General features: G+C 47.3%; 1 protein-coding gene across 1 annotated transcript in view; it reads left to right on the forward strand.

Annotated features, from left to right (window-relative positions):
• The window catches only part of LOC146175525 (arylsulfatase B-like), a 63,033-nt gene that overhangs the window by 19,109 nt on the left and 16,665 nt on the right, over nucleotides 1–27,259 (forward strand). Inside the window, exons 2-9 of the mRNA XM_084580793.1 lie at nucleotides 40–151; nucleotides 11,901–11,952; nucleotides 15,151–15,254; nucleotides 17,020–17,215; nucleotides 19,712–19,877; nucleotides 20,929–21,026; nucleotides 23,069–23,205; nucleotides 26,252–26,443. Of these exons, the coding sequence (XP_084436919.1) occupies nucleotides 40–151; nucleotides 11,901–11,952; nucleotides 15,151–15,254; nucleotides 17,020–17,215; nucleotides 19,712–19,877; nucleotides 20,929–21,026; nucleotides 23,069–23,205; nucleotides 26,252–26,443 (1,057 nt within the window). The remainder of the gene's footprint in view (nucleotides 1–39; nucleotides 152–11,900; nucleotides 11,953–15,150; nucleotides 15,255–17,019; nucleotides 17,216–19,711; nucleotides 19,878–20,928; nucleotides 21,027–23,068; nucleotides 23,206–26,251; nucleotides 26,444–27,259) is intronic.

A 27,259-nucleotide genomic window follows, 5' to 3' on the forward strand; every position in this document is an offset into this window, starting at 1 on the left:
GCTTAGGTGGCCCCTATAATCCTTTTTTTTTTTTTGCAGGATGGAACGATGTCTCTTGGCACAATGAGAGAATGGAGAGTCCCATCTTGGAGCAGTTGGCAAAGGAAGGGGTCATCCTGGATCAGCACTACGCCTTACCAACATGTACACCGTAAGCACGATTTGTGTACCGCGGGAAAATGATTCGCGAGGCGGTCGTTGTGGTTACCGATACATGGATCATACAAGCCTTTAAGTAAGAAAGAGATTTAAAAGGGAGAAATATATAGTTAGAGCGCTTTCTGTTGCCGTCACACCACCGGAGCTTTTTATTAAGGCTAACCTTTATTGGCTCATGACTCGTGAACGTGTTCGTGCGTTAGTAAGCAGCGAGTGTCCTCGAGAAGGGTTCCACTCTTTAAGAGAGTCCATGGGATACCGCGAGATTTCACTTATCAGTCATCCTAGGGACGTCATCATAAAAATACAAATCCTGAAAATCCCGTCTCCAGCGGGAATCCGAACCTCCATCCCTCGAATCCCCAGTAGAGCGCTTTATTCAACTGCGCCACTCTCAGGATCGTCAAATGCATATCATAATTCTGCCCCGCCGCAGTGGTGCAGTGCTAACACGCCCGACTACTGTGCCGGAGTTCCCGAGTTCTCGGAATCTCGACCGCTGGCAGCTGTGTTCTGATGGAGGCGAAACGGAGAGGCGTTCGTGTGCTCTGTGCGATGTCAGTGCTCATTAAAGATCCCCAGGTGAACAAAATTACTCCGCGGCACTCCACTACAGCTCCCATTTCTCTCTTTCCACTTTCACTCCCATCTTCATCTTTTCCCTTGCAGCGCGGTTCAGATGTTCACAGAACAACTGTGACAATTATTGCGCCTAACCTTTCTTGTAAACCAATTCTTCTCTACTGTAAGGACGATTGTAGCGCGCGGGATTCCGCGAGTGCCCCGCCGGGGTGGGGTGTACTCCCCTGATGGGGCTGGGACAGGTAGATCACCACCGCTTGCGGAGGAGGCTAGCCTGCCGCCGAATTTTTATCTGTTGTAGGCCGTCATTGCACCCGCCACCGCTTTGGTGGTGAAAGTTAAAGTTAAATTGGTTCACAGGAAGGGAAAGGCGCAGTAACTGTCACACTTGCTCTGTGGACACCCGAACCGCGCCGAAGGGAAGGGAGGAAGGTGGGAATGAAAGTGGAAAGAGAGAAAGAGGAGCCGTAGTGGAGGGCTACGGAGTAATTTCGACCACCTGGGGATCTTTAACGTGCGCTGACATCGCACAGCACACGGACGCCACTTCGTTTCGCCTCCATCGAAACGCAGCCGCCGAGGCCGGGATTCGATCCCGGGAACTCCGGCACAGTAGTCTGGCGTCTTACCACTGCACCACCCCGGCGGGGCGTTCGACGGCTGTTTTCGTGGCGCGCGTCTTTCTCTCCCTCTTCCTTTCTTTCTTCTCTATTTTCTCTCTTCTGTCCGCACGAGGCAGCGGAGGTGGCTCAGCTACAGAGCCCCGCCGGGGTGGTGCAGTGGTAAGACGCCCGACTACTGTGCCGGAGTACCCGGGTTCGAACCCGACCTCGGCGGCTGCGTTTCGATGGAGGCGAAACGAAGAGGCGTCCGTGTGCTGTACGATGTCAGCGTTGTTGTTGTTGTTGTTGTGGCTGTAGAAGAAGGAAAAGAAAATGCACGGGCCTGCTACTGGCTCTGTAGCTGAGCCACCTCCGCTGCCTCGTGCAGATAGAAGAGAATATAGAGAAGAAAGAAAAGGAAGAGGGAAAGAAAGACGCGCGCCGCAACAACAGCCGTCGTCCACCACCCGCGGTGGCGTATGCAATGACGGCCTAGAACAGATAAAAATTCGGCGCCAGGCTAGCCTCCTGCCGCAAGCGGCGGAGACCCACCTGTACCAGGCGCACATCAAAGATCCCCAGGTGGTCTAAATTACTCCGTAGCCCTCCACTACGGCTCCTTTTTCTCTCTTTCCACTTTATCTCCCACCTTCCTCCCTTCCCCTGCGATGTTGTTGAGGTGTCCACAGGAAACAAGTAAGACAGTTACCGCCGTCTTTCCCTCCCTATAAATAAAATCAGCTACAGAGCCAGTAGCACGCCCGTGCAAGGACGGGAGGGTTGTGCAGCCGTTGGCCCAGCTCGGTGAATACCTCCTACTGCTCGGAAGACCAGCCATATGGGTCGTCATCAGATGTCAGGCGCGTCAAGGGTTCTGCAATTTTGGCAAAATCAGCAATGAAACGGTGATAGTACGCGCGACTGCTTTCTTCGTGGTAGGAATGGGGAAGTTGACTACAGCGGCTGTTTTGTCAGAATCAGGCCGGACACCGTCAGCGCGCTAACCACATGACCGAGAAATTTCAGCTGTTGATATCCAAAGGAACATTTTTTCGGTTTGAGTGTCAAATCGGCCGAGCGAAGAGCGTCCAATACCGTTCGCAGCCGTTTAAGATGTTGGCCAAACGTTTCAACACGATGACGTCGTCCAAATAAACCAAACAGGTTTGCCATTTAAGACAAGGAAGTACGGTGTTCATCATTCTCTGGAATGTCGCTGGCGCTGAACACAGACCCAAAGGCAATACTTTAAATTCATATAAGCCATCGGGTGTGACAAAGGCAGTCTTTCCCCGATCGCGCTCATCAACTTCTATATGCCAATACCCACTTTTTATATCGATGGAGGAAAAGAACTTGGCGTTGCGAAGTCGTTCGTGTGAATCGTCGCTACAGAGCAATAGATATACGTCTTTTTTTTTTTGTGATGTCATTCAGTTTCCTGTAATCAGCGCAAAAACGCAGCCTGCCATCCTTTTTTCTTACCCAACATGACTTACGACGACTACGGACTTTTAGACGGCTGAATAACTTCATCATTAAGCATTTCCTGGACTTGTGTCCAAATTGCCTCACGTTCTTTGGCCGAAATACGGTACCGATGCTGTCGAATAGGTCGGGCATCGTCAGACGTTAAGATGCTTGGTGATAGAAGTTTGCCGGACTTTCGATGATGAGGCAAAGCACGGGGCGTACTCCAGCAGTAAGGCACGCAGGCCACGTTGTTGACAGGCAGAAAGGTCACTGCTAACTGCGATGGGGTCTAGAACACCAGGAGTATCAATAATGTCAGACGCAAGCATTCGGAAACCTCGTTTAACAGTTCGGCGAACACGATGGCAGTAGAGCGATAGAGGTGGTGAGATTCATTCGTGAAGTTCGGGACGAGAAGCTTAGAATGACCAGTGCTGAGAATAATTAAGCTTCGAGCTGCACAGATGCCATGAGAAAATACAAGCGAACAATTTCTATCAGCAGTTATCGGTCCGTCACGTAGCCCGTCGCACACAACACTCACAAACACGCTGGAGCGAGGAGGCACTGAAACGCACTCGGCTGAAACTCATAGGGCGCATGTACGTCGGTGGGGCTGGCAGCCGCTTTCTCCGTTGAGAACGAGACCATTCGCTATCTCAGATCGATGATGGCGCCATATTCCCGCAGGAAATCCACACCTAGAATCAAATCACGAGAGCATTCCCGGAGAACGGTGCTGCTGACTACAAAAGTTGTACGAATGTGGATTCTAGCTGTGCACTGTCCAATAGGAGTAAATACATGCACCCCAGCCGTGCGTATCTGCGTGCTACACCATGGTGTCATAACTTTCCTAAGATGCGCTGCCAGTTTCCCACTCAAAATCGAAAAGTCTGCTCCGGTATCCTCTAAAGCGCTGACGTAATGACCACCGATGCACACAGAGCTCGTGTTGTTCGTTCTTCTCGTGTGTCCTGTCTGCTTTGCGCTACAGTCTCGCTATGTTCACGCACCAACAAGCCCAAAAAGCCATCCTTTAGAAATGTCCAGCCATAGCCTTTCTCGTGAACCAAATGCTGTCGTTTCCGCTCCAAAATCAATATCTGTTCTCATTGGGGGGACGTCTTTGTGCTGAAATTTAGTGGCCCCGCCCACGGAGGTCGCTCTACTCAGTTTTCCTGGCGGGGGCTTGGCGAGCGACCAGGTGGTACTCGCGGAAAGTCACCTGTTGAAGGTGATGGCCGACGTGGGGATGGAGACCTGGATTGTCGGCGTGCAATCGGGAGGCTCTCTTGTGCGAGGTTGTCTCCAATGTCACGAGGTCGTTGACCGAACGCGCGTCTAGGTACGTTGGCATAAAAACATCCGGTCCGAGTTCCCGGTAAGGGCACCACCGGAAAATGTGACCAGGTTCCCCACAGGGATAGCAAAGGCGGCGGCTGTCAGGGGCCCGCCAGACGTCCGTTCGTCGCATGTGTCGCGGTGGTCGCACATACCGCGTTGGTTGCTGTATAGAAATGTATTGCGTTGGCTGCTGGACGGGCAAGCACTGGGTTGGTGGTAGTGTAGACAACGGAGCTTGGGCTGGAACTGGGCGTCGGAGAATGTCGGCGTAAGTCGGACGAGGATAATCAGGAACATGGGTACCTTGAGTTTCAGCAACATGCAGAGATGTCTGCGCGACTTGCTGAATAAGTTCTCGGAGATGGTCGGTATTGCTTACAACAGCTGTAGGAGGCTCGGCAGCAGTCGTAGCGAGGATTGGGCTGTCGTAGACAGCCTAGCGCTGGTGTAGCATCTTTTCCATTGTGACCGCCTCTGTTAAAAATGAGGTAATTATAGTTGGTGGGCTACGCACAAGACCAGTAAAAAGCTGTTCTTTAACCCACGCATCAGGTGGCACAGCTTTCTGTCTTCAGACATGTTGGGATCCGCACGTCGAAATAGTTTCGTCATGTCCTCAACATACATCATGACGGACTTGTTTGGCATCTGTATCCGAGACAATAGAGCACGTTCTGCTCGTTCGCGCCTATCCAAGCTGACATACGCCGCTATGATAAGACGGCAGAACTGAAGCCACAATGTTAATGTGCCTTCTCGGTTCTCATACCATGCCAAAGCATGGTCTTCCAGGCAGAAAATGGCGTACCGTAACTTCAAGTTGTCGTCCCACTGATTAAAGGATGTCACGCGTTCGAACTGAGTTAGCCAGTCCTCAACGTCTTCATGCGCAGTGCCATGGAACAATTTCGGCACTCGGGTGTTTTCAAGGTAAACAGGAGTACCTTGCATGACCAACGCAGTGATTTGCGTGGCTGGCCGGAGACTCGTTGTTGAATTGGACTCTTAAGTTCCCGTGTTCGGGAGGAAGGCCCAGGTTTCTCCGGCTGATGCGATGTACTGGCGTGTAGTTGGTTCGCGGAGGGGTGTGCGACATTGAGAGGCCAATTACCCAGCTGGCTCCACCAAAACTGTCACGAAGACAGGAATTTATGGGATACGGTAACGGGGCAGAGACACACAGTCAAGACAGGGGTTCACGAGAAACGGTAACACAGAGACAGAGTCAAGAGTCCACAGTCCTAGCTAGAAGAAGCGCACGAGAGTCAACTTCGTCTTTCAAGCGCTGCCTCAAACCCCGAGGTGGCAATATATTATTGTTAGGCTACCCAAAAGTATTAGAAAATAATATACCTCTGCCCGTTTTCCTTCTTCCAAGAGTCGCAACATTCCGCGAGTGTGCGATGTCAGCGCACGTTAAAGATTCCCAGGTGGTCGAAATTACTCCGGACCCCCTCCACTTCGGCACCCGTTTCTCTCTTTCCGCTTTCACTCCCACCTTCCTTCCTTCCCTTACGGTGTGGTTCAGGTGTCCACAGAACAAGTTTGACAGATACTGCACCTTTCCTTTCGTGTAAGCCCCGCCGTGGTGATGCAGTGGTTGATACCCAACTACCGTGCCGAAGTTCCTTGGTTCGATCCTGAGAGGCGAAACAGAAAAGCGGCCGTGTGCTGTGCGATGTCACTCGATGGTAAAAATCCCCAGGTGGTCGTTGTTGTCGTGGCACTGGAAGAAGGAAAAGAAAATGCGCGGGCCTTCTACTGGCTCTGTAGCTGATTGATTTATAGGAAAGGAAAAGCGCGGTAACTATCTCGCTTATTTTTGTGGACACCTCAACCGCACCTTAAGGGAAGGAAGGAGGGTGGGAGTGGAAGTAGAAAAAGCGAGAAAGAGGAGCCGTAGTGGAGGGCTACGGAGTAATTTCGACCACTCGGGGATTTTTAACGTGCGCTGACATCGCACAGCACACGGACGCCTCTTCGTTTCGCTGAGCCACCTGATTTAAAAAAAACTGATTTATTTATAGGAAGGCAAAGGCGCGGTAACTGTCTCACTTGTTTTCTGTGGACGCCACAACCGCGCCGTAAGGGAAGGGAGGAAGATGGGAGTGAAAGTGGAAAGAGAGAAAGAGGAGCCGTTGTGGAGGGCTACGGAGTAATTTCGACCACCTGGGGATCTTTAACGTGCGCTGACATCGCACAGCACACGGACGCCTCTTCGTTTCGCCTCCATCGAAATGCAGCCGCCGAGGTCGGGTTCGAACCCGGGTACTCCAGCACAGTAGTCGGGCGTCTTACCACTGCACCACCCCGGCAGGGCTCGCTGAGCCACCTTCTCTGCCGCGTGCGGACAGAAGAGAGAAAGTAGAGAAGAAAGAAAAAGAAGAGGAAGCGAAAGACGCGTCCCGCAGCAGCCGTCGTCCACCACCTAAGCGGTGGCGCTTGCAATGGCGGCCTACAACAGATAAAAAATTAGCTGTGGCTTAGATAGCTTAGCTCTGGTTAAGCCTGAATGATTGCGAAAGAAATACCTCCCTGGCTGCACTTGGCTCTGCTGGTGGTTTGGCATGGCTCCGCCTTTTTTGGAACTAAATGATTTACTCTGGACACAACATGGTTTCTACTGTTTGTTTATTCCAATGAACACGCTTTGGTGGTCCGTAAAGTAGTGACTCTTGGTCTGAACACTGGTAAATATATAGTCATCCGAATGTCTTACATCACCAAGTCTAGACCGCTACCTCATCGGGTACAACGTTGATCGGGTAGTACTCTCGCTCTGCACTACTCATAGATGATTCTTCGGCATTCAGAGAGTCCATGAAACTACTCTCGCTCAGTGAACTTGTAGAACGCCGCCGGGCTCGCCATTCTGCGGCATAGGCCCGTTGCTTAGCCAACCGCTCTTGCCTTTCTTCATCTGTCTCCTCGGCACGGCGCCGGCGTTTGCGCGCAGCACGTCGTGCCGTTGTCAGATGGGAGGAGGTTTGGCACCAGAAGGCATCGCACCTCAAGGTCTCACATAACCTATCTGCCCGTCATCATTCATACATCATCCCCGGCACGTCCCCCCCCCCCTCCCGGATGTCCGGGAGGCGGAGGTTTTTGTTTTGGGATGACGGCCATACCCTGGCAAGGGGGCAGTCGTGTGGTGACACGCACACAGCAGTCACCGAACACTATGCCAACTGCGTTTAAGGTCCCCGCTGTGATAGCAGGCTGAACACAGGGAGACCGGACCTTGTTCCAGCGACGCCTTGTACAACTTCTCAGACATGATTAAGCGGAACGCGTCTGCGGCGCCCGGATTATCCTCTCCTAGAGAGCGCACTCAAGCGGCGGGCCGAGGAGGCCGTCACGTGGTAGCACGGCCGGTCTCGAGGGAGAGCGCGTTTCTCTCTTCTCTCTCTCGCGCGCTCTCTCCCTCGAAGCCGGCCGTGGTGGTAGCCGCCGCGCCGAGCGAAGGAACGACTGCGGCCGAAGAGACGAGTTGGAGCCCTTGCTCTCCTCTGGTCGTGACGTCACGCTGTCACGTGGTGCGCCGGAGCGAAGGAACGACCTCCATCGACGGCAGAAAAGTGCTTTCGCAATAAAAATTCGGTGGCAGGTTAGCCCCCGCCGCAAGAGAAGGGGGAGAGGTGGTGAAGGGTGGCTGTTCCTGGCCCTATGGAGCTGGGATGGTAGGTCAACGCCGCTTGCGGCTGGGGCTAGCCGGCCACCGAATTTTTATCTGTTGTAGGCCGTCAGTGCATCTGCCACCGCTTAGGTGGTGGACGATGGTTGTTGCGGCGCGCGTATTTCTTTCCTTCTTTTTCTTTCTTCACTATTTTCCTCTTCTGTCCACACGAGGCAGCGGAGGTGGAGCCAGTAGCAGGCCCGTACATTTTTTTTTCCTGCTTCCTACAGCCACAACAACAACCGCCGCAAGGAGCGTTGACCTACCACTCGCAGCCTCGTAGGGCCAGGAACAGCCAACCTTAATCCCCACGTCCTTGGGAACTGTAGTCGAGCGTCGTAACCACTGCGCCACCCCGGCGGTGAACTTTGATGCGTTCAAGCGAACGCTGGTTGTGTTCAACGAGGTGCGTGCGCTGTACCCTGTGCAGCAGCAGCAGCAGCAGCAGCAGCAGCAGCAGCAGCAGCAGCAGCAGCAGCAGCAGCAGCAGCAGCAGCAGCAGCAGCAGCAGCAGCAGCAGCAGCAGCAGCAGCAGCAGCAGCAGCAGCAGCAGCAGCAGCAGCAGCAGCAGCAGCAGCAGCAGCAGCAATAATAATAATAATAATAATAATAATAATAATAATAATAATAATAATAATAATAATAATAATAATAATAATAATAATAATAATAATAATAATAATAATAATAATAATAATAATAATAATTGGTTCACGGGAAAGGAAAGGCGCAGTATGTCACACGTTCTGTGGACACCTGAACCACGCCGTAAGAGAGCAGAGGAATGAAATAAGCAGCAGGGTCTTTCTAAGTAAACCGGAATCTGTTGAAATGGAAATTTCACATTCGAATTACTAACATATGCGGTCCTTTTTATGTGATGCTTCCCTGAAAGGTCTACATAGCAGGAAACAACTTTTCAGGCCACGCACTACACCTTGCAAAGGGCAGCATGTGTAGAGGGCTACAGATTATCAGATACAGGTCATCAAGTTGACGTTTTCCACTCTCGTGGATACTTTCAGAAGAGGTGAAACCAGCAAGAATCGTAGGCGGCCACAGATGCCCGGAAACGATAAAGGTGACCGCGAGAAATAGTGAAAAGCTCCGAGGAAAGAGAAAAGCAAATAAATCGACCAAAGATAGTTTGCATGGAAGCTTTATAGAGCTCCAGATATGGGGTGTAACTTGAGGGTAACCGACCCGTGAGCTTTTATTTAAATACAAAATCCTAAGAGCTGCATTTGACATCTGTGTTATGAGAAATATTTGCGTTGAGAAAGCTTTGTCGTCCCTAGCTAAATGGTAAATGTTTGGCTCAAAATTTCTTGTAGATGTCCCCTTGGCTTTACGACTTATTATACTTAGCCTAAAAGGTAATGCGGGAAACCATACAGGAAAGAAGACAAAAGTTTACTTGCAATTGAGTGTCCCAATGAGTCTTCAAAGTATATGAATAAATAAATACAGTAGGAAGCTTAACAGGAGGTACTCTTTACATGAAGTCAACTGAACTATTTGAATGGCATTAACATATTCCCTTGTGCACACAAGAACTGACTCCAGTTCGACAAGGAGAGAGCGCATTGCTCAAATTACATGTTACAGCCTTTGGTAACGCTACACCCATTCCACGAACATTCCAGTTGTACTTTCAACTTTTTGAAAAGCTGCACTTATAACTGGAAAACATTGCCCCGCCGGGGTGGTGCAGTGGTAAGACGCCCGACTACTGTGCCGGAGTTCCCGGGTTCGAATCCGACCGCGGCGGCTGCGTTTCGATGGAGGCGAAACGAAGTGGCGTCCGTGTGCTGTGCGATGTCAGCGCACGTTAAGGATCCCCAGGTGGTCGAAATTACTCCGTAGCCCTCCACTACGGCTCCCCTATCTCTCTTTCCACTTTCACTCCCACCTTCCTCCCTTCCCTTACGGCGCGGTTCGGGTGTCCACAGAGCAAGTGTGACAGTTACTGCGCCTTTCCCTTCCTGTGAACCAATTTTAATTTAATAACTGGAAAACATGTGGATCCAGATTAGAAATGTATATATATATATATATATATATATATATATATATATATATATACCGGCGGCATAGTTTAAACGAAATCCAAAGAACTCACCAAGGAGCTGGCAGAAACCACCTTGCGGTTAGTGAGGCACAACTTATAATAAAGATATAGTATGGTGAGAGGAAAGTCTTACGATTTCCGGCGGCTACTGCCGCGCCTTCACAATCGTTGTAAAACTCGTGATGATGCGCACGGTACTGCTGCGGCGATGATACTGGAGCAAACCCCACTGAAAGGTGGGAAGTCTTGGTGTCGACCAAAATCAAAATAAATATGAGCCTAGCGCAAAAGCTTTAATGTGAGCATGATTTTACGCAGCCGCATTTCTTTTATTTTCTCTTTTTTCCTTTCAGTGCAGTACACGCGCTTTCACACACAAACAGCAGATCGAGATATGGAGCTCGTTCCCACAGGGACTGTGAAACACCCTCTCTCTATTAAATGTGGCCTGTGGAGGAAAACAGGACGAATAGACCCGCCCGGAAGTTCTATTAAAAATGGGAACAACACACGCCGCAGGTGCAGTGCTACAGTAACTTCGTGCGGTGCTCGGCGAGCTCTGCTGTTTCCTTTGGAACAGCGCACACAGCTCTGTCATATATATATATATATATATATATATATATATATATATATATATATATATATATATATATGTACCCTTCGCTCTATAATATATATATATATTATGAACAATATATATATATATATATATATATATATATATATATATATATATATATATATATATATATATATATATATATATATATATATATTGTTCATACTATACAGTCAGACAGGCTCTGTCACAAGCTGTTTCAGCCCATCAGAACCGTATCTGACGATGCTGCGCTCTTTTTATTCCGATTGCGTTATCTTCCTCGCCTCCTACGAAAGCAGAAACAATATTCTTTTTCTTCTTTTCGCCTCTGTCCACATGGCAGAGTTCGATGAAGCAATGTTTTGCAGCAGCTGCTTTCCCAGTGCATTATTTCAACTCTTTGCCATTGATCATCCCGCCTTGCTTATAAAGGCCGGTGTCTGACAATGCTTGGTGGACAACAACAAACCTGGCGCTTCTCGGAGTCACTATACCACTAGTAAAGGGCTTGGGTAATTTCGTCGGGAAAGCTACACAACACAGTGCCTGCTCTGCTCCTACCGCTCTGCGGTAAAGTCACTGAAAAAGTTGGTTAGTTCGTGAAAAAAAAAAAATATTTTCTTTCGTTCCCGCTTCTATAGCCTTCACACTGACATTTTCACAACACACGATATCAACCAGTCATGTCCCCAACCTCCGTCAACTGTTCTCTGCATCTTGCCAAAATTTGGGGACCCGACTGGTTGATATCGTTTGTGAAGAAAGCGTGAATCAAAACATTAGCCCGACATGTTGCTTCTGCGGTGAAAAAGCATCATTAAACCATTTACTTTGTGATTTTTGGGCCCATCTACCTTCCAGAAAACTCCTACCTGATCCCTCCCTTCTCACGAGGAATGAAGTAAAGGCCAGCGACCACTTGCTGACCACCTTCCCTAACCCTCCCCCCCCCCCCCTTTCTTTTCCACAATAAAGTTGTGCTTTAACAAGTCGGGCAGCATGCTCTCCTGTCCGGCATCTATACTGAAGGGCCATGTACGCACTTAGAAAAGATATTTGTGATGTTTTATTTAGCAAAATAATGGCAGATGGGGTCAGTAGTGTAACAGGGGTGTATTAGCACCAAACTGACAAAAACAACACATGATACGTTATTCATTGGCCAATTTAAAACACTCAGTTCAGTCCGAGGGCGGTCCATCACAAAATCGCGCGTAAAATAACTGCAGCGTTGATGTATGGCAGAGTGGCTAATGGAATCCTTAGAGACTCAGTCATGCTGTATAATGCAGAGCTCCAAAAATATCAGGAATGGTAATGCCTGTGGGCCTATTTCCTTTCATGCAGTGATTGAAGACACGTGAGCATTGTGTCGTTTTCTTTCAGAACCAGGGCCGCTCTGATGACTGGACGCTATCCGTACAAACTGGGAATTCAGGTGCGTCCACGCATCCCTCTCGGATGAATTTTCAACTGGCAACTAAAAGCGAAGCACTGGCTAAGAAAGAAAGAAACGACGTGGTTGTCCCTTCCCGAGTAATTTGAAGCAAGCACAAAGGTTTGATAAAACAAGGCTGAAGTGAGAAAAAGATGTAAATTTTTTTGTTGTCTCTCAGCGGTTCTGATGGCTCCAGAGCTACGAGCGCTCGCTAGCCCGTGTTTTGCCGGTACATGAAAATTTGTTAGCTGCTTACTCAGACCGCCACGGCGCACCTGTTACTACTTCAGAATATAATTCTGTGCGAACGTGAATGTGTTGTTAGTCTGTCTGGAGGACACTGAAGTCACACATGCGAACATGCTAGGCTGCGTCGCTTTATTTGTGAATTTACGACAGCTCTTCCGAATTCGCTTCTTTGTCACCCACACTGAAAACCTACAATTCTTACCGCCGCATGCAGCTAGAGGGCCGGAGGTGAGATTTTGGAAGGCAGTACGAAGACGGTAGAAAACAAGCCACTGCAGTAGGACGTAGCAAGAAATTGCATCTTCAATATAATTAGAAAGCACGCGTGACACACAGGTTGACCCTGTCAGATACAAGTGGGAAATATCATTACAGTAAGCTATACAGTTTGTTCGAGCAGCATTCACGTCTATAGGTAAACACATATTAATACCTATAATAGAATGGACCGTAGCTTAAAGACACCGGCCTGAATTGTCGCGAGATATTTTCTTTCGGTCACGCCCTAATAGTGTGAATGAGCTTCTCGCGCTTAAGTGCATGACCATATTGCAGGCGAGGAGAGAATCAATTAATTTGATTTGCTTATAACCGATCAGCAATAGGTCGATCTTATATGACATTATAGGTGTTCACAAAGTTTAATAACTCTTTGTTCGGAAATCTTAAAGCTTAACGTGAACGAAGTTTCTTTTTCTTAAGAGTAGTTGCATTAACCTCCTTGCTCCTTGTATTCCATATTTACTCGATTCTGAGCAACACCTTTTTTTCACAATCGCGATGCTCAAATAAGGGAGACAGAAAAGCAGGGGGGGGGGGGGGGGGCAGGGCGCTTAGATTTGATAAATCGAAAATACCCCGCCCCCTTTTTTGCACGTCGATATATTGAGGAGATGGGCGCGAGAAATAACGTTTTGTTTGGCAAACACCTTCCGCAAACGCGACTGCAGGGCTCCTGAAGTTCAAGCTGTGACAGCGAACTCATTCCGACTTCCGTTAGGCATGCCGCACAATTAATACCAAACAAATTAACGTTGACCCGCGATGCCTGTGAAACCTGCCGATATCCGCCGATTCCATTGCCACGTCAAAACACTCTGATAGAGTAATCTAGGTCGCTTTCGACCGGCTTTTGCCGTCCTGGGTCGTCATCTATCGTACATTGTCAGATCTCAACAACACAAGAAGCAGGAGGTCGCGCCGCGGACACCGTACCACCTCGGGTCTCCAGCGGCTCCGGCTCGACTGAGCGACCAAGCGCTCTGGAAGCCTTGTCTAGGCTCTCTTCCTCGCAAAAATATGAGAGGGGGTGCTTGGATTCGCATGCAAACTTTTTTTATAAACTTTTCGAAGTTATGGAAAGAGGGGGGGGGGGGGGGGGGTTATAATCGCGAAAATACGGCATATTCTCCGGGGCTTTTTTTAAACATCTCCATAAAATGAATCCCGTATACTGTTGTCGAAGGTACTCGCCGCGGATATGTTCCGTCGCAATGTGCAGTGCAAAAGTACTGGGGCAGAGTTGATAGGAATTCATTCCGGCAAATCCAATGCGGGCACAACTGTTGTCCTTTTTTTGTTTCTCAAGACAGTCATAGCTTTCAGCTGTCTTGCCAAATGTCTGCATCACTGCGTTAATCATTTCTTCAAGCTGCTTTTCTACGCCATGTAATTATTCGTACTCTCCCAGTTTGCTCCCTTCTTGGAAAGCAAACTAGCGCACTTCAAAACACAGACACAGGAAGGGAACGATAACATCAGCGCTGCGTTGTCGTTCCCTTCCTGTGTCTGTGTTTTGAAGTGCGCTAGTTTGCTTTCCAAGATGATTTACCAACTAGCCCGTTCTTCCACCCTTGCTCCCTTCTGTGGTCCTCGTTTTTTTTTGTTTTTTTTCGGTCAGTCGACTAAACTCCAAATGTAAATAGGTCGAGTAAGCGATGCGCAGGACGTCGTGAGCGTGCCTCTGATTCGACAGCAGTAAAACGCGGTTATTAATGCCGATCTCCGACGGAAGCGAGCGTTAGAAAGTCTTTGAGGTAGCACCCTCTGCTTAACGATTCTCAGCTCAATCCACCTATATCATAATGCCTACAGACGGCAATTCAATCGTTCACGGGCTCGCTTGATCCGATTGCTGAACGCGATGTGGCGCCACTGGCAAATTCTTAAGGCTGAACCACGTGGACAGAGATTGAGCAGAACATATTGACGCCCCCACTCTGTTCAGACCATAGAGTTTTCTTACTCTTACCAAGGGTAAGAAACTCAATGGTTCAGATGGTGAGCTAGAGCGGTACTGCGCATGCGCCAAACGCTCATTTGCAATACAGAACAGCTAGCTGTTATACGGGACGTATGGTAATAAGTGTAATTAGTGCCGAAACCGTTCCTTCAATTCGTTTACTCGAAGTGCATCATCAGATTATACCTCGCTGGGTCCGAATGACTTTGAACTGGGTCCGAATGACCTTGAGAGAAGACAGTACCGCGCCTCTCTTTCCCCAGAAGCCAATTTAAACAAAAAAGATAAGACATCGCGGAATGAAAAGGCTAAGTCCCTGACCTAATTAGGTGTAGGGGCCCGCCCAAAAGTGAGAGAGATAATGTCCTTCTTTTCCTCCAAAACCAACATAAAGCATACAAAGAAAAAAAAAAACGCGGAGTGAAAAGGCTGTTTAAAGGTGCTATCGCGTTTACAAGGCGAAACTCGAGCGTCCTCCTAATTTAAACCGTCATTACTAGTACAACCACGCTTAACAGGGCCTTAACTCATACAACCAGATTCAAGCCATCTAAAGCTCTAACCATTTTTTTTTATGAATATGTACCCTGCCTCGTGGCCCGTTACAAGGTTAGGTGGGCTTCGTGTCCTCTGAATCACTAGACAATGGGCCTTCGCGGTTTTGAATATAATAGAACTGTTACCGTGCACCGCCTTTATATGCGCAGAGCCATGGGATCCGCACCCTCGAGCCCAACGGATTGCCCCTGGGGGTCACTACTCTGGCCGAAGAACTCAAGCGGACAGGGTACACCACTCACGCCTTTGGAAAGTGAGTTCGATCTTTGCGGTCTTTGCGATCTTTGTTCGATGGTGTACCGCAGATAGGCATTATACGCATATATTACATTTCGTTTCTGCGTCACGCAGGAACTGTGTGGTTTTTGGTTACGTTGGGTTTAAGGAGGAAATCACAACATGAAAAAAAATCGGCTCCTGATATCTTCATTCCCGTCGTGTAGCATTCCCTACAAGAGTGCGAGATATAGGGAAATGCTCCGAAAAGTGAAGGCTACGATTAGAGATCGGCGTGTCTACTGAAGCTGAGAAGAGTTTTAAAGTAATCAAGGTAAACTACAAGTGATTCAAGCTTTTTGTAACGCACTGTCAGTCAAGGTTTCGATTTCATATGTTGCAGCATACTGTACTCACTGTTACGCACTTGCGTCGTAAGCATGTCATAAGCAATAGTATAATTGCACTCGTCCGACCTACGGGGGGCAAAAGGTAGAGTAACACAATACCCTAACAGTAACACACTTGTGCACAATACGAAACAAGTGTACAACCTGGTAGAATCATACATCTTGGAGATGTTATAGAAGAAAAAAAAATCGCACCTCTCCGGTACTCCAGAGGTATATCCGCGGACACACATATGAAGACAACAATATCCCAATATCTGATGTTGCATAAAACTAATGTATGAAATACAACTAAATGAAATGTGGGATTGAAGTTTGACCTAGTGCCCCAAACTGAGCTGGTAGCATCACTGGCACCAAAAAAAAAAAAAAATCTGCTTTGAGTAATTAACGTCACAATTTTCAATGAGCTCATTCTCCCTGAGTATGTTTTATACTCATATATGCCAAACTTGAAAGCTATCGCGAAAGTAGTTCGATAAGTCAATCATTAACTTCATATAAATGACACTTCATAAACTTATCTGTAACTTAGAAGCAGGAATACACGCACCTAAGCTAATCAATCCCTTCTTGAGGTGACGTGCAGCCCGTCGACGTGTCGGTAGCACAACGCTCGCCTGTCTTTGCTAAGTCTAAACTTCTTCTCATCGAAGGCGCAGCGAAGTCAGCTTTGGATATAGCCCCTGCCCATCATAAGATAAATAGTTGTGCTACGATTACACGCTAAATAGAATGATCTCACAAAATTGCAGTACGGTTGTTTTTTGTGACGCTTTCGGCAGCCGTACAAGCCTTTGCCGTTAGGCTTTAGGTAGGTTGACTTCACCGCATGACAGCGATATGGCGTGGTAAGCAGGCACAAGGAGACTGAAGGCCACCCTGCAGCATACCTCACGTTGCCCTCATCAAGCAGTTTCATAGGGCTAGTTGGTTTTGTCAGCAGGCCATATCTCCACGCAGAAAGTAATCAACGAGTGCCGTTCGAAGAAGCACCGCTTGAGGGCAGTTCGATATATCGAACATCTTGCTGAATACGACTTCGATAAACGCGCTCATATGGCTTCACTTCTGACTACGTTTTTAAATTAATGTTCAGTTTCTTTGATAGAAACATTAATTCAATGCATCGGGGTCCAATATATACCTTGGAACGAACTGTTTTTACCATTGCGGTTGGGTAACCTAGGTCATTGGTTTCTGGTATAAGCGCACAAGTCTATAGAATACGACTCTATGCGTAAAAATTGGTGGCAGCGGTTAATTTCAGGCCAGAGACTTGAACGCCACTCCATAATCGCTTCAAAAACTTGAACTAACTTCATTCATACCATTAGCTGCCATATACTGGCCTGAAATATATGCTCCCCATGAGGACTTATTTGGTCGCAGGTGGCATCTGGGCTATTGTAACCAGTCTCTGACACCGACCCGCCGTGGCTTCGACGCTTTCCGAGGCTTTTACGTGGGTGGACAGGACTACTTCAGCCACACACTATCTGGCGGCAAGACTAGTGCGACAGCAAAAGGGTACGACTATCGTAATGGAGATGAAGTCGACTACTCGGCCAAAGGTGTCTACACCACGGTGAGGTCTCAGAAATTATTTTGAAAACAAAGCCTTCGTAATCGCGATCTCAGCATTAACAGTGCGACAGAATAAAAACCTCGTTCTGAGCTGCACGCACTACTGCTTACACCATGCATTATCCCACATAAGATGCATTAATATGCACAGATTGCATGCCTGCACGCATAAAATTCATCATCGCATAAACTTTTTAAAATTAATTGAAACATATGTTGCTTTCTCATCGCAGCTATACTTTTCAGTATCTGTCTTCTTTCTCTCGAAGACAGGGTTTCGATATCGCCACTCAGACACGTGTTAACCCCGGTTGGTTGCATATGCCCCGCTGGCTCATGATACAGCGTATGACAGCATGAAACATACGAGCGTACGCTGGCGAATATACGGTGTGTGTTAATCGCGCGGGGAGCACTGGCGACTGACAGCGGACAAGACACGTGATGCCTTCCATGTGGATCCTGACTACTGATAGCGGTGATGCCTTCCCGAGGTGGACTTTTGTCTGTCCCCCTTGGTCTGCTACCTGTGTAGTAATCCTGGCCACATCTCAAGGTCTGGCGGTTCTGCCATCGTATTTACCCATAGCGCATAGCGCCTCGTCGTCTTTGCGGCCCATGACACACACACACACACACGCATACACACACGCACGCACGAACACACACACACACACACACACACACACACACACACACACACACACACACACACACACACACACACACACACACACACACACACACACACACACACACACACACACACACACACACACACACACACACACACACACACACACACACACACACACACACACACACACACACACACACACACACACACACACACACACACACACACACACACACACACACACACACACACACACACACACACACACACACACACACACACACACACACACACACACACACACACACACACACACACACACACACACACACACACACACACACACACACACACACACACACACACACACACACACACACACACACACACACACACACACACACACACACACACACACACACACACACACACACACACACACACACACACACACACACACACACACACACACACACACACACACACACACACACACACAAAACAAAGCCTTCGTAATCGCGATCTCAGCATTAACAGTGCGACAGAATAAAAACCTCGTTCTGAGCTGCACGCACTACTGCTTACACCATGCATTATCCCACATAAGATGCATTAATATGCACAGATTGCATGCCTGCACGCATAAAATTCATCATCGCATAAACTTTTTTAAATTAATTGAAACATATGTTGCTTTCTTATCGCAGCTATACTTTTCAGTATCTGTCTTCTTTCTCTCGAAGGCAGGGTTTCGATATCGCCACTCAGACACGTGTTAACCCCGGTTGGTTGCATATGCCCCGCTGGCTCATGATACAGCGTATGACAGCATGAAACATACGAGCGTACGCTGGCGAATATACGGTGTGTGTTAATCGCGCGGGGAGCACTGGCGACTGACAGCGGACAAGACACGTGATGCCTTCCATGTGGATCCTGACTACTGATAGCGGTGATGCCTTCCCGAGGTGGACTTTTGTCTGTCCCCCTTGGTCTGCTACTTGTGTAGTAATCCTGGCCACATCTCAAGGTCTGGCGGTTCTGCCATCGTATTTACCCATAGCGCATAGCGCCTCGTCGTCTTTGCGGCCCATGACACACACACACACACACACGCATACACACACGCACGCACGAACACACACACACACACGTGTGTGTGTGTGTGTGTGTGTGTGTGTGTGTGTGTGTGTGTGTGTGTGTGTGTGTGTGTGTGTGTGTGTGTGTGTGTGTGTGTGTGTGTGTGTGTGTGTGTGTGTGTGTGTGTGTGTGTGTGTGTGTGTGTGTGTGTGTGTGTGTGTGTGTGTGTGTGTGTGTGTGTGTGTGTGTGTGTGTGTGTGTGTGTGTGTGTGTGTGTGTGTGTGTGTGTGTGTGTGTGTGTGTGTGTGTGTGTGTGTGTGTGTGTGTGTGTGTTGGGGAATAAGATTGGGATGGAGGGTATTTGGAAGGTACTCGCACATTATGACTGTCAGCTTACCGGCTTCGCTAGAAAGGAAATTGTATAACAATTGCATCTTAACTGTACTCACCTATGGGGCTGAAACACGGGGACTAACGAAAAGGCTTCTATTTACGTTAAAGACAAAGCAGGGGCTCTGGAATGAAAAATGGTTGGGGTAACATTAGGAGATAGGAAGCGTGCAAAGTGGGTCAGAGAAATAACTAGTTACTGACCTTCTAGTCGAAATCAAGAAGAAATGAGCATGGACAGGACATATAGTGTGAAAAAAGGATGACCGATGGTCTCCAAGAGTGGTCAATTGGATTGCAAGAGAATAAAAGCGCAGGAAGGGGCGGCAGAAGGGGCAGCGGTTTAACAAGTTAACCACCTCACACTTCTGTCTTGAATCCTGGTTGCAGACGCTCATAGCGAATCATGTTTTGTCGGCCATTGAAGAGTCACAGCCCGACAAGCCCATGTTCCTCTACGTGGCCTTCCAGGCAGTGCATGCCCCACTTCAGGTTCCCACCCAATATCGCAAGATGTGTTCAATCTATAGGAACCCCAAAAGAAAACTTATATGCGGTAAGCTATTTTATAAGTACCAACGACCTATACGGTAGCGCTCTGTCAAAAACATAGCAAGCTTTTTTATATCTTAATCTTATAAGCAGATGCTTTAGCGGCCGATATTTGTTTCTCCCCAGTCTATTTGTCAAAACAGATTTTAGGTTGCTCTAGTTTGTCCCGTAATATCAATGAGGTTTTCTTTTTTTTTTTCGTGGCAACAGAAAAACAAATCGCTGTTGTTGTTGTTTGTTGTTGCTGTTGTTGTTGTTTTACTGCGGAGGTCCAAAGCGTGGCATTGAGTTGATCGGCCAACTGATGAAACGTATCTGTGCCTTGAAAAATTTTAGAAAATGCTGAAATGAACAGATCTGATAGGGGAAAAAAATGGCTTTGTTTTAGCTTCGGTTAAACTAATGTAAAGCGATAGCTAAATTCGGTCATTGTTGTTGCCTTCGTTGTTGCATTGTTGTTGCCTTTGTTGTTGCATTGTTGTTGTCTTCGTTGCAGCGGTGGCGCCGGCGGCAATCTGTGCTACTAGTCGCTCACAGCTTGCAGCATCGTCGCGACGGCGTTTCGCAAGATGCTCCTCACGTTGTTCCTGCGTTTCCGCCGCTCTTTTGGCTTTAGTCCCTTTGCTTCTCCTCCGCAAATTTTCAGCTCACAACGCAGTGTCCTCCAGATCTTCAGATGCATCCAACCGACCATACTAACGAGCACGGCTGCTCAGTTGCTCTTCCACAGAGTCCATGGCGCGGCTCCGGCCGAGGCCCGCGGCGCGCCCCTATATATACATTGACCTCAGCGAGCATGTGTCTCACCACGCAACTGCTCACGCGTTAAGCTACTTCCCATGGCAGGCGACCTTTGACCTTGACTTTGGCCTTTGGGGAACATAGCTACCCAAAGTGGTTATAGCTTAAGTTCGAACTTGACCTCTAAGCTGTTTGAAGGTCATCTGAAGTACATGATGACCTTGGTTTTACCTCGTGTATTGAAGCTATCGTTTCAAAAACATTTTATAATCAGTCCTCCCTGACATACGATAAAATTATTGTTTCTTCTCTAGAAATGCTGGCGGTCATGGATCATGCAGTGGGGCTGATCGTCAAGAAGCTCAAGATGAAGGACATGTGGAGAAACACCCTTCTTGTTTTCATTAGTGACGTAAGAGTATTACATAATTCTAGGGATTGCCCATTATTTTAGCTGTTTCCAGCGGATCGGGAGGCCACGCTGCTGGGTCGGACGACCCGGTTAAAACCCAACTGCGGCAGCTGCGTTTCTATTGAAGCGAAACACAAAAGGCATCTGAGTGCTGTTTTATATCGACAAATTATGCAGATTCTCAGCGGGGTCTAAAATAAGCTGGGATCCCTCCACTAAGCCTTGCCTCATATCCAGTGTAGCGGTTCCGGACGTTAAACACGACAAATAATAAAAAGCTTGCAGTATACAGTAAAACATCAATTGAAGGAACTTCAAGGGACATTAGGAAGACATTTGTTAGAATGAAAGTTCGCTTACCCGAAATAAGCGCGGTGAAGCTTGTTTTCATTAGCTGCAAGAAACATCGCGTGTTCGAATTGTGTCTTAACCCCCCCCCCCCTTTTTTTTTGTCACTGCGCTTATTTGCAAGAGAAGATTGCACAATCTTTTGCAGCATATTTGAACTTAAGACTGTAGGGGTCTCGAACGTATTTATTCACGCTGTCCAAACTCTCGTGAACCTTTATAGTCTAAAAGCACTTGCTGCTGGACTAGTTGGTTTTAGTTCATATTTAAAATAGTATAAGGCGCAAAAAACAGACAAACACAAAGGTAAGTGACGGGACGAAGCGCCAATGCGCTTCGTCCCGTCACTTACTTTTGTGTTTGTCTGTTTTTTGCGCCTTATACTATTTTAAATGTGAACCTTGTCCGGCACGACGGTTCGCTGGGGGAGCTAAAGGCCTTCAGTTTCTCTAATGAGATCACTGCTTCAGCAGATCCTGGATAACCAGCATGCATTCGCATACCTTTTTTGAACATAAAAGAGGCCTCCGGACTGAAGCTCTGTCTATGGCTGGCTTTGGCTGGCTTTGGCTGTGGAGTCAATTAAGCGTGCAAAGCCAGCTATAGATTCGGCTGGCAAAGAGCTTATTTAAACAGCCAATGCAGACTAAAGCTAAACGACGGCCACTTTTCGTCACGCGGTAATGAATTGTGGTTTTCAACCTAAGGATGTGCATCCAATGCGGGTCGTGCTTGTTGAAGTGCTCACTATGGCCTGGGAGACCCAACTTGACGCCGCGGAAAATGTTCATGGAACTGAAATGAGCAATGCGCTAAATTTCGTTAAAATGAAGAGAGTTTGCATGATTTTCAATGGAACGTCGGTGCCGGATTTAAGGAAGTTTGTACAACTGAATGCTTCATTTAATAGTTCAACTTTTATTCTACTGTATTCTACTGTATTTATCAAAATGAATGGAAATAAATATTTTAGTTTATGGAAGGAGCAAGGGCCGATTTCAGTTTTGCGCTTTAAAATGGAAGGATCTTTCACAGAGTTGAAAGTTATGGCGCAACTTGCAACCATTTCGAGTTTCCTGAATTTGCAAGGAATCTCTTACCACTGTTTTTTGCCAAACGTCGGGTGCTGAGACCTTGGTAGGATACTTCCAATGCGGTGGGTTTAGCATCTTAATACTATATATTTGCTCAATACAAACAATTCCTACAAATGAATATTGTTTTTTTTTTTTTTAGTTCAGTTGTAGCATTCGATCGCTTCCCTCCCCACTGAAATCTGTTCATGATATGCTCGCGTGTTTTAAAGCGATGTATTTCCGTTGAAGCTTCAGTCAACAGTGTATAACGCCACTTGCGCGACAAAAAATGAAGAGGTGTCTTTAAGCATATTTCACATCGCAATCGACCCAGAGCTTCAAGAGCTCTGTTAACACGCCTTGTCCTAGCGGCCTCCACGCTAAGATAGGAAGCACTTGAAATGGCAGTCTGCAATCCCATGCTTCCCAGTATGGGACGAATATAAATCACTGTTATCATTGCACAACACATGCAGATTCGTTTCGGCATTAGCGAGGCCACTCTTATCTGTACAAATCCCCTTCAGTGTGACCTTCCAAAGCATCACTTAAGTACTACTACTCCCTTCGAGGTAAGTTCATTCTATGTGTTTCTATAAGATGGTTCGCTTTTTACAGAATGGTGGCCAGATACTGTATGGTGGAAACAACTGGCCCCTCCGAGGAAACAAGAATACGCTCTTTGAAGGAGGCACCAGGGTACCCGCTTTTGTGGCTGGGCCGCTGATCAGGAACGGAGGACGCAACAGCTCCAGGCATGTATTCTGTGAATGTCTGTTATAGGACAGAGTAGAATAGTTCTTGAACGGCAGCACTGATGCTTATCACTCATATGAAAACGATGCAGGTCTGTTATGGGCTTTGTTTCGAAAGCCGAAAACAATACAGGTCACTACTAAACGAAATAAACCATGATAGCTATTAGAGTAGAGCAGCGACTGTACCCGAACAAACAAACAAAACATTGGTCTGTCCGATACTGCAATTTCTTTTTATAAAAATATCCTGTCATGACAAAGAACAAGTCTGATTTGAAGATAATCTAGAATATTGCCGCGAAGGCCCATTGGCTTAGGTGTTCGGCTCCTAATCCCAAGGTCACAAATTTCGATCATGACGGCAGCTGCGGCGGCCTTATTTAGGTGGCGGTGAACTGAAAAACACCCCTGTGCTGCAGTGTCAGCGCACATTAAATAATTAAAGTTGATATAAATCATTCTCGAGCCTATGACGGTGGCATCTCTGATAGCCAATGCGTTTTCTGGAAAAGTGAAATTCAAGAAAGTTTAAATGTTAAGCAAATATATTGATGACGGTATCCGTATCGACAGTGGAGCATGGCCGTGCGCCTTGCAAATTACAGTGGAGTGGTAGCTGTCGCTGTGTGTCTTTTATGTACCTGGATCTGGAGTAATCAGACCCTGCAGACCGAAACAATCTGCAGGCCCAGCAAAACATGACATGTTGGCTGCGCCGCTGCATTGCCTCACTACACCTTATGCCATCACAGAAATTATAGAGAGCGCCCGATAAGAATTCAAAATGTAATTACAGTGTGTATATAGCTAACTCACTTATGCAGGAGTGCACATTTGCGCAGTAGGAAAAGAAGAAACAATCTTCACACGCTGACACAACTTATTTCGAAACACTGCTCATGTCTGCATGGCCCTAGCCCTTCAATAATAGCGCATCAAAAATGCAGCTTTAATGCACGTCTTTTAGAAATTGAAGGCACATAGCATGGTAAATTCCCGGTTAGCTCGCGAACTCACAATTTCTGGTCTTCTAAAACAAAATTAGCCCCGAGAAAAATTCCGCATAAAATAAAATAGCTTTGTAGCTCAAATGATCGTCTAGTGCATCCTTATCCGACAGACCTGCATGTATATTTTTGCAGCGAAAGCTACATGCACTGCGCTAGATTTTCAAGCCGTCGGCGTGTTACCGTGGCACCATAGAAGAAGAAGAAGAAGGAGAAGAAGAAGAAGAAGTAGAAGAAGAAGAAGAAGAAGAAGAAGAAGAAGAAGAAGAAGAAGAAGAAGAAGAAGAAGAAGAAGAAGAGGAAGAAGAAGAAGAGGAAGAGGAAGAGGAAGAGGAAGAAGAAGAAGAAGAAGAAGAAGAAGAAGAAGAAGAAGAAGAAGAAGAAGAAGAAGAAGAAGAAGAAGAAGAAGAAGAAGAAGAAGAAGAAGAAGAAGAAGAAGAAGAAGAAGAAGAAGAAATACACGGGTTCAACGCGGCCATTTTTCAAGAGGCCAATAACAACAACACTGCTGGACCGTCGGGCGAAAACTTTGGTGCGAGCGACCAAGCGTTGCATAAAACACAACCAGCGTTCCGTTGAACGCATCAAAGTTCACCGGCGTTTTAGGTGGTGGTGGTAAAGGCGTTTATTGAATCTAAATATGTGGGACACTTAAGCTCCGCCTTTAAGGGTAGGACGCGATAGCGTAGGCTGCCAGCCCACATATAAAGCCCCGCTTTAACCAAGCCGCACGAACGTGCCTTAGTGACCTATAAGGGTAACGTGAACTCCAGGGTCCTGGCAGGCTGATTCTGACATAACCATCGCACGTGAAACGAGAGACCCAAGTTGGCAGCTCCTGCCACGGTGCCACGATGCTACAGTAACACGGTCTCACGGTGCCACGGTAGCACGATGACGGCTTGAAAACCTAGCGCAGTGCAGTAAGAAGAAGCAGATAACCCGGTAGCTGGTAAGAGGCGAACGACAACAGCGAGTTGCTAGGACAGAAGGTTCGTTCAAAAGTTGTGCGACACATGAAATCCAGGTGTCCGTAGAAAAATTCGCTGCAACACTCAGCGTCCACCCCCCCCCCACCCCCATCCCCATACACACACATAATTTTTTAATGGAACGAAATATCAAAAGCAGAATTCAGGCAAAAATACAGGTGTTTCTCACGAACGATGCAATTTTTCTCCGTGTCATGTAATTAGAACAAAAGTGACATCTATATAACTGTAAATAAATGAAGTCTCATACTAGAGGAATGCTTAGGGCAATTGAGAATGAAAACAAACAGCTGGAATGATATTAGGAAATAAAATTTGCTCTCATGTTCAGCTTTGTCATTCTTATACGCGTTTAGTTATAAGCCCATTTTGCTTCTTTGCAGAAACCTGCAAGGATACCTACAAATATACGCTTGCACGTTTGTGTGTGCGCGTGTGTGTGTGTGTGTGTGTGTGTGTGTGTGTGTGTGTGTGTGTGTGTGTGTGTGTGTGTGTGTGTGTGTGTGTGTGTGTGTGTGTGTGTGTGTGTGTGTGTGTGTGTGTGTGTGTGTGTGTGTGTGTGTGTGTGTGTGTGTGTGTGTGTGTGTGTGTGTGTGTGTGTGTGTGTGTGTGTGTGTGTGTGTGTGTGTGTGTGTGTGTGTGTGTGTGTGTGTGTGTGTGTGTGTGTGTGTGTGTGTGTGTGTGTGTGTGTGTGTGTGTGTGTGTGTGTGTGTGTGTGTGTGTGTGTGTGTGTGTGTGTGTGTGTGTGTGTGTGTGTGTGTGTGTGTGTGTGTGTGTGTGTGTGTGTGTGTGTGTGAGAAATCCTTTTGTAAAGATTCAGTAGCACGACATCAAGTAATCACGGATATAGATAGAAAAACTCGCGCTCTCTCGTTTCTCGAACTTTCAGCAGGGAGTGAACAGCTATGAAAATTGTCTGTGATAAACTGCCTTTTTTAATCAAGCAAATTGGCAACCTACTCCTGGCATTTAGCTGCTTAAGAGCCGTTCAGATCCAGGCACGCCCGGTTGCAAAGTGACGTCAGTGTACCTGCGTTGTTGCAGCATTATTCACGTTGTCGACTGGTTCCCAACGCTTCTGAGTGCTGCGGGTGGAGAAAGCGCGGAGAGTCAGCTGAAAGACATGGATGGAGTTGACCAGTGGGCAGCCATCAGAGATGGGACACTAGACGGTACAAGAACAGAGTTTGTCTACAACCTGGACTGCAAGAAGGGCAAGCTGGTAGGAGCGATCAGGTGAGAGATAATTGCGAGGCGAATGAACCAATAGCAAAAAAGCCACGGCATCAAGAGTACAAGCGCACACTAATCACACGTGAACATAATATGCTTATTAAGAGAATCGATAAATAAACTTGGTCAGAAACTAGTTTCGGGTATGATACTTGGACGGAGTGGGTTAGTGGGATAAGGAGTGGAATGTTACTTCAGAATTCTTTTCATTCTACGGATTCTGGAGGCCCAAGAGACCGGGCACAATGAGCATTTGCGTGTTTTGATGCATAATGTGTACCCCCCCCCCCTAAACACACACACACACACACACACACACACACACACACACACACACACACACACACACACACACACACACACACACACACACACACACACACACACACACACACACACACACACACACACACACACACACACACACACACACACACGCATATACGTTGAAGTCTGTGCTGGCATTGTGCGATGGACTCAGGGTTTGACGTGTTCCTATAGCTTATGGTGAGCAGTCACAACTTCGAAGGTATTGTGGGGGATTATTGTACAAGTCTGTCAATTTCGTAGCGATACTGAGAGCAGTGTCCCGGATCAGTGGTGTCTTTGGCGTCTGCATGTGAGACATAATTTTTGGGATGTATTGAACGTGACGGATTGCAGTGGCCGAGCATTAGCACTAAAGAGCACTCCCGAATTTTCTCTCACAAGAGCGGAAGCCATCCAGGAGGAGAGCAATAGTTCGAGCACTTTCATCCGGTGGTACAATAAGCGTGGTTCTGCTGCACAGAGAGCATTCGACATTAGTCCGGGATGGTG

This window comes from Amblyomma maculatum, chromosome 10 (genome assembly GCF_055883805.1).
Source record: "Amblyomma maculatum isolate TAMU_Amacu chromosome 10, ASM5588380v1, whole genome shotgun sequence".
NCBI lineage: Eukaryota > Metazoa > Arthropoda > Arachnida > Ixodida > Ixodidae > Amblyomma > Amblyomma maculatum.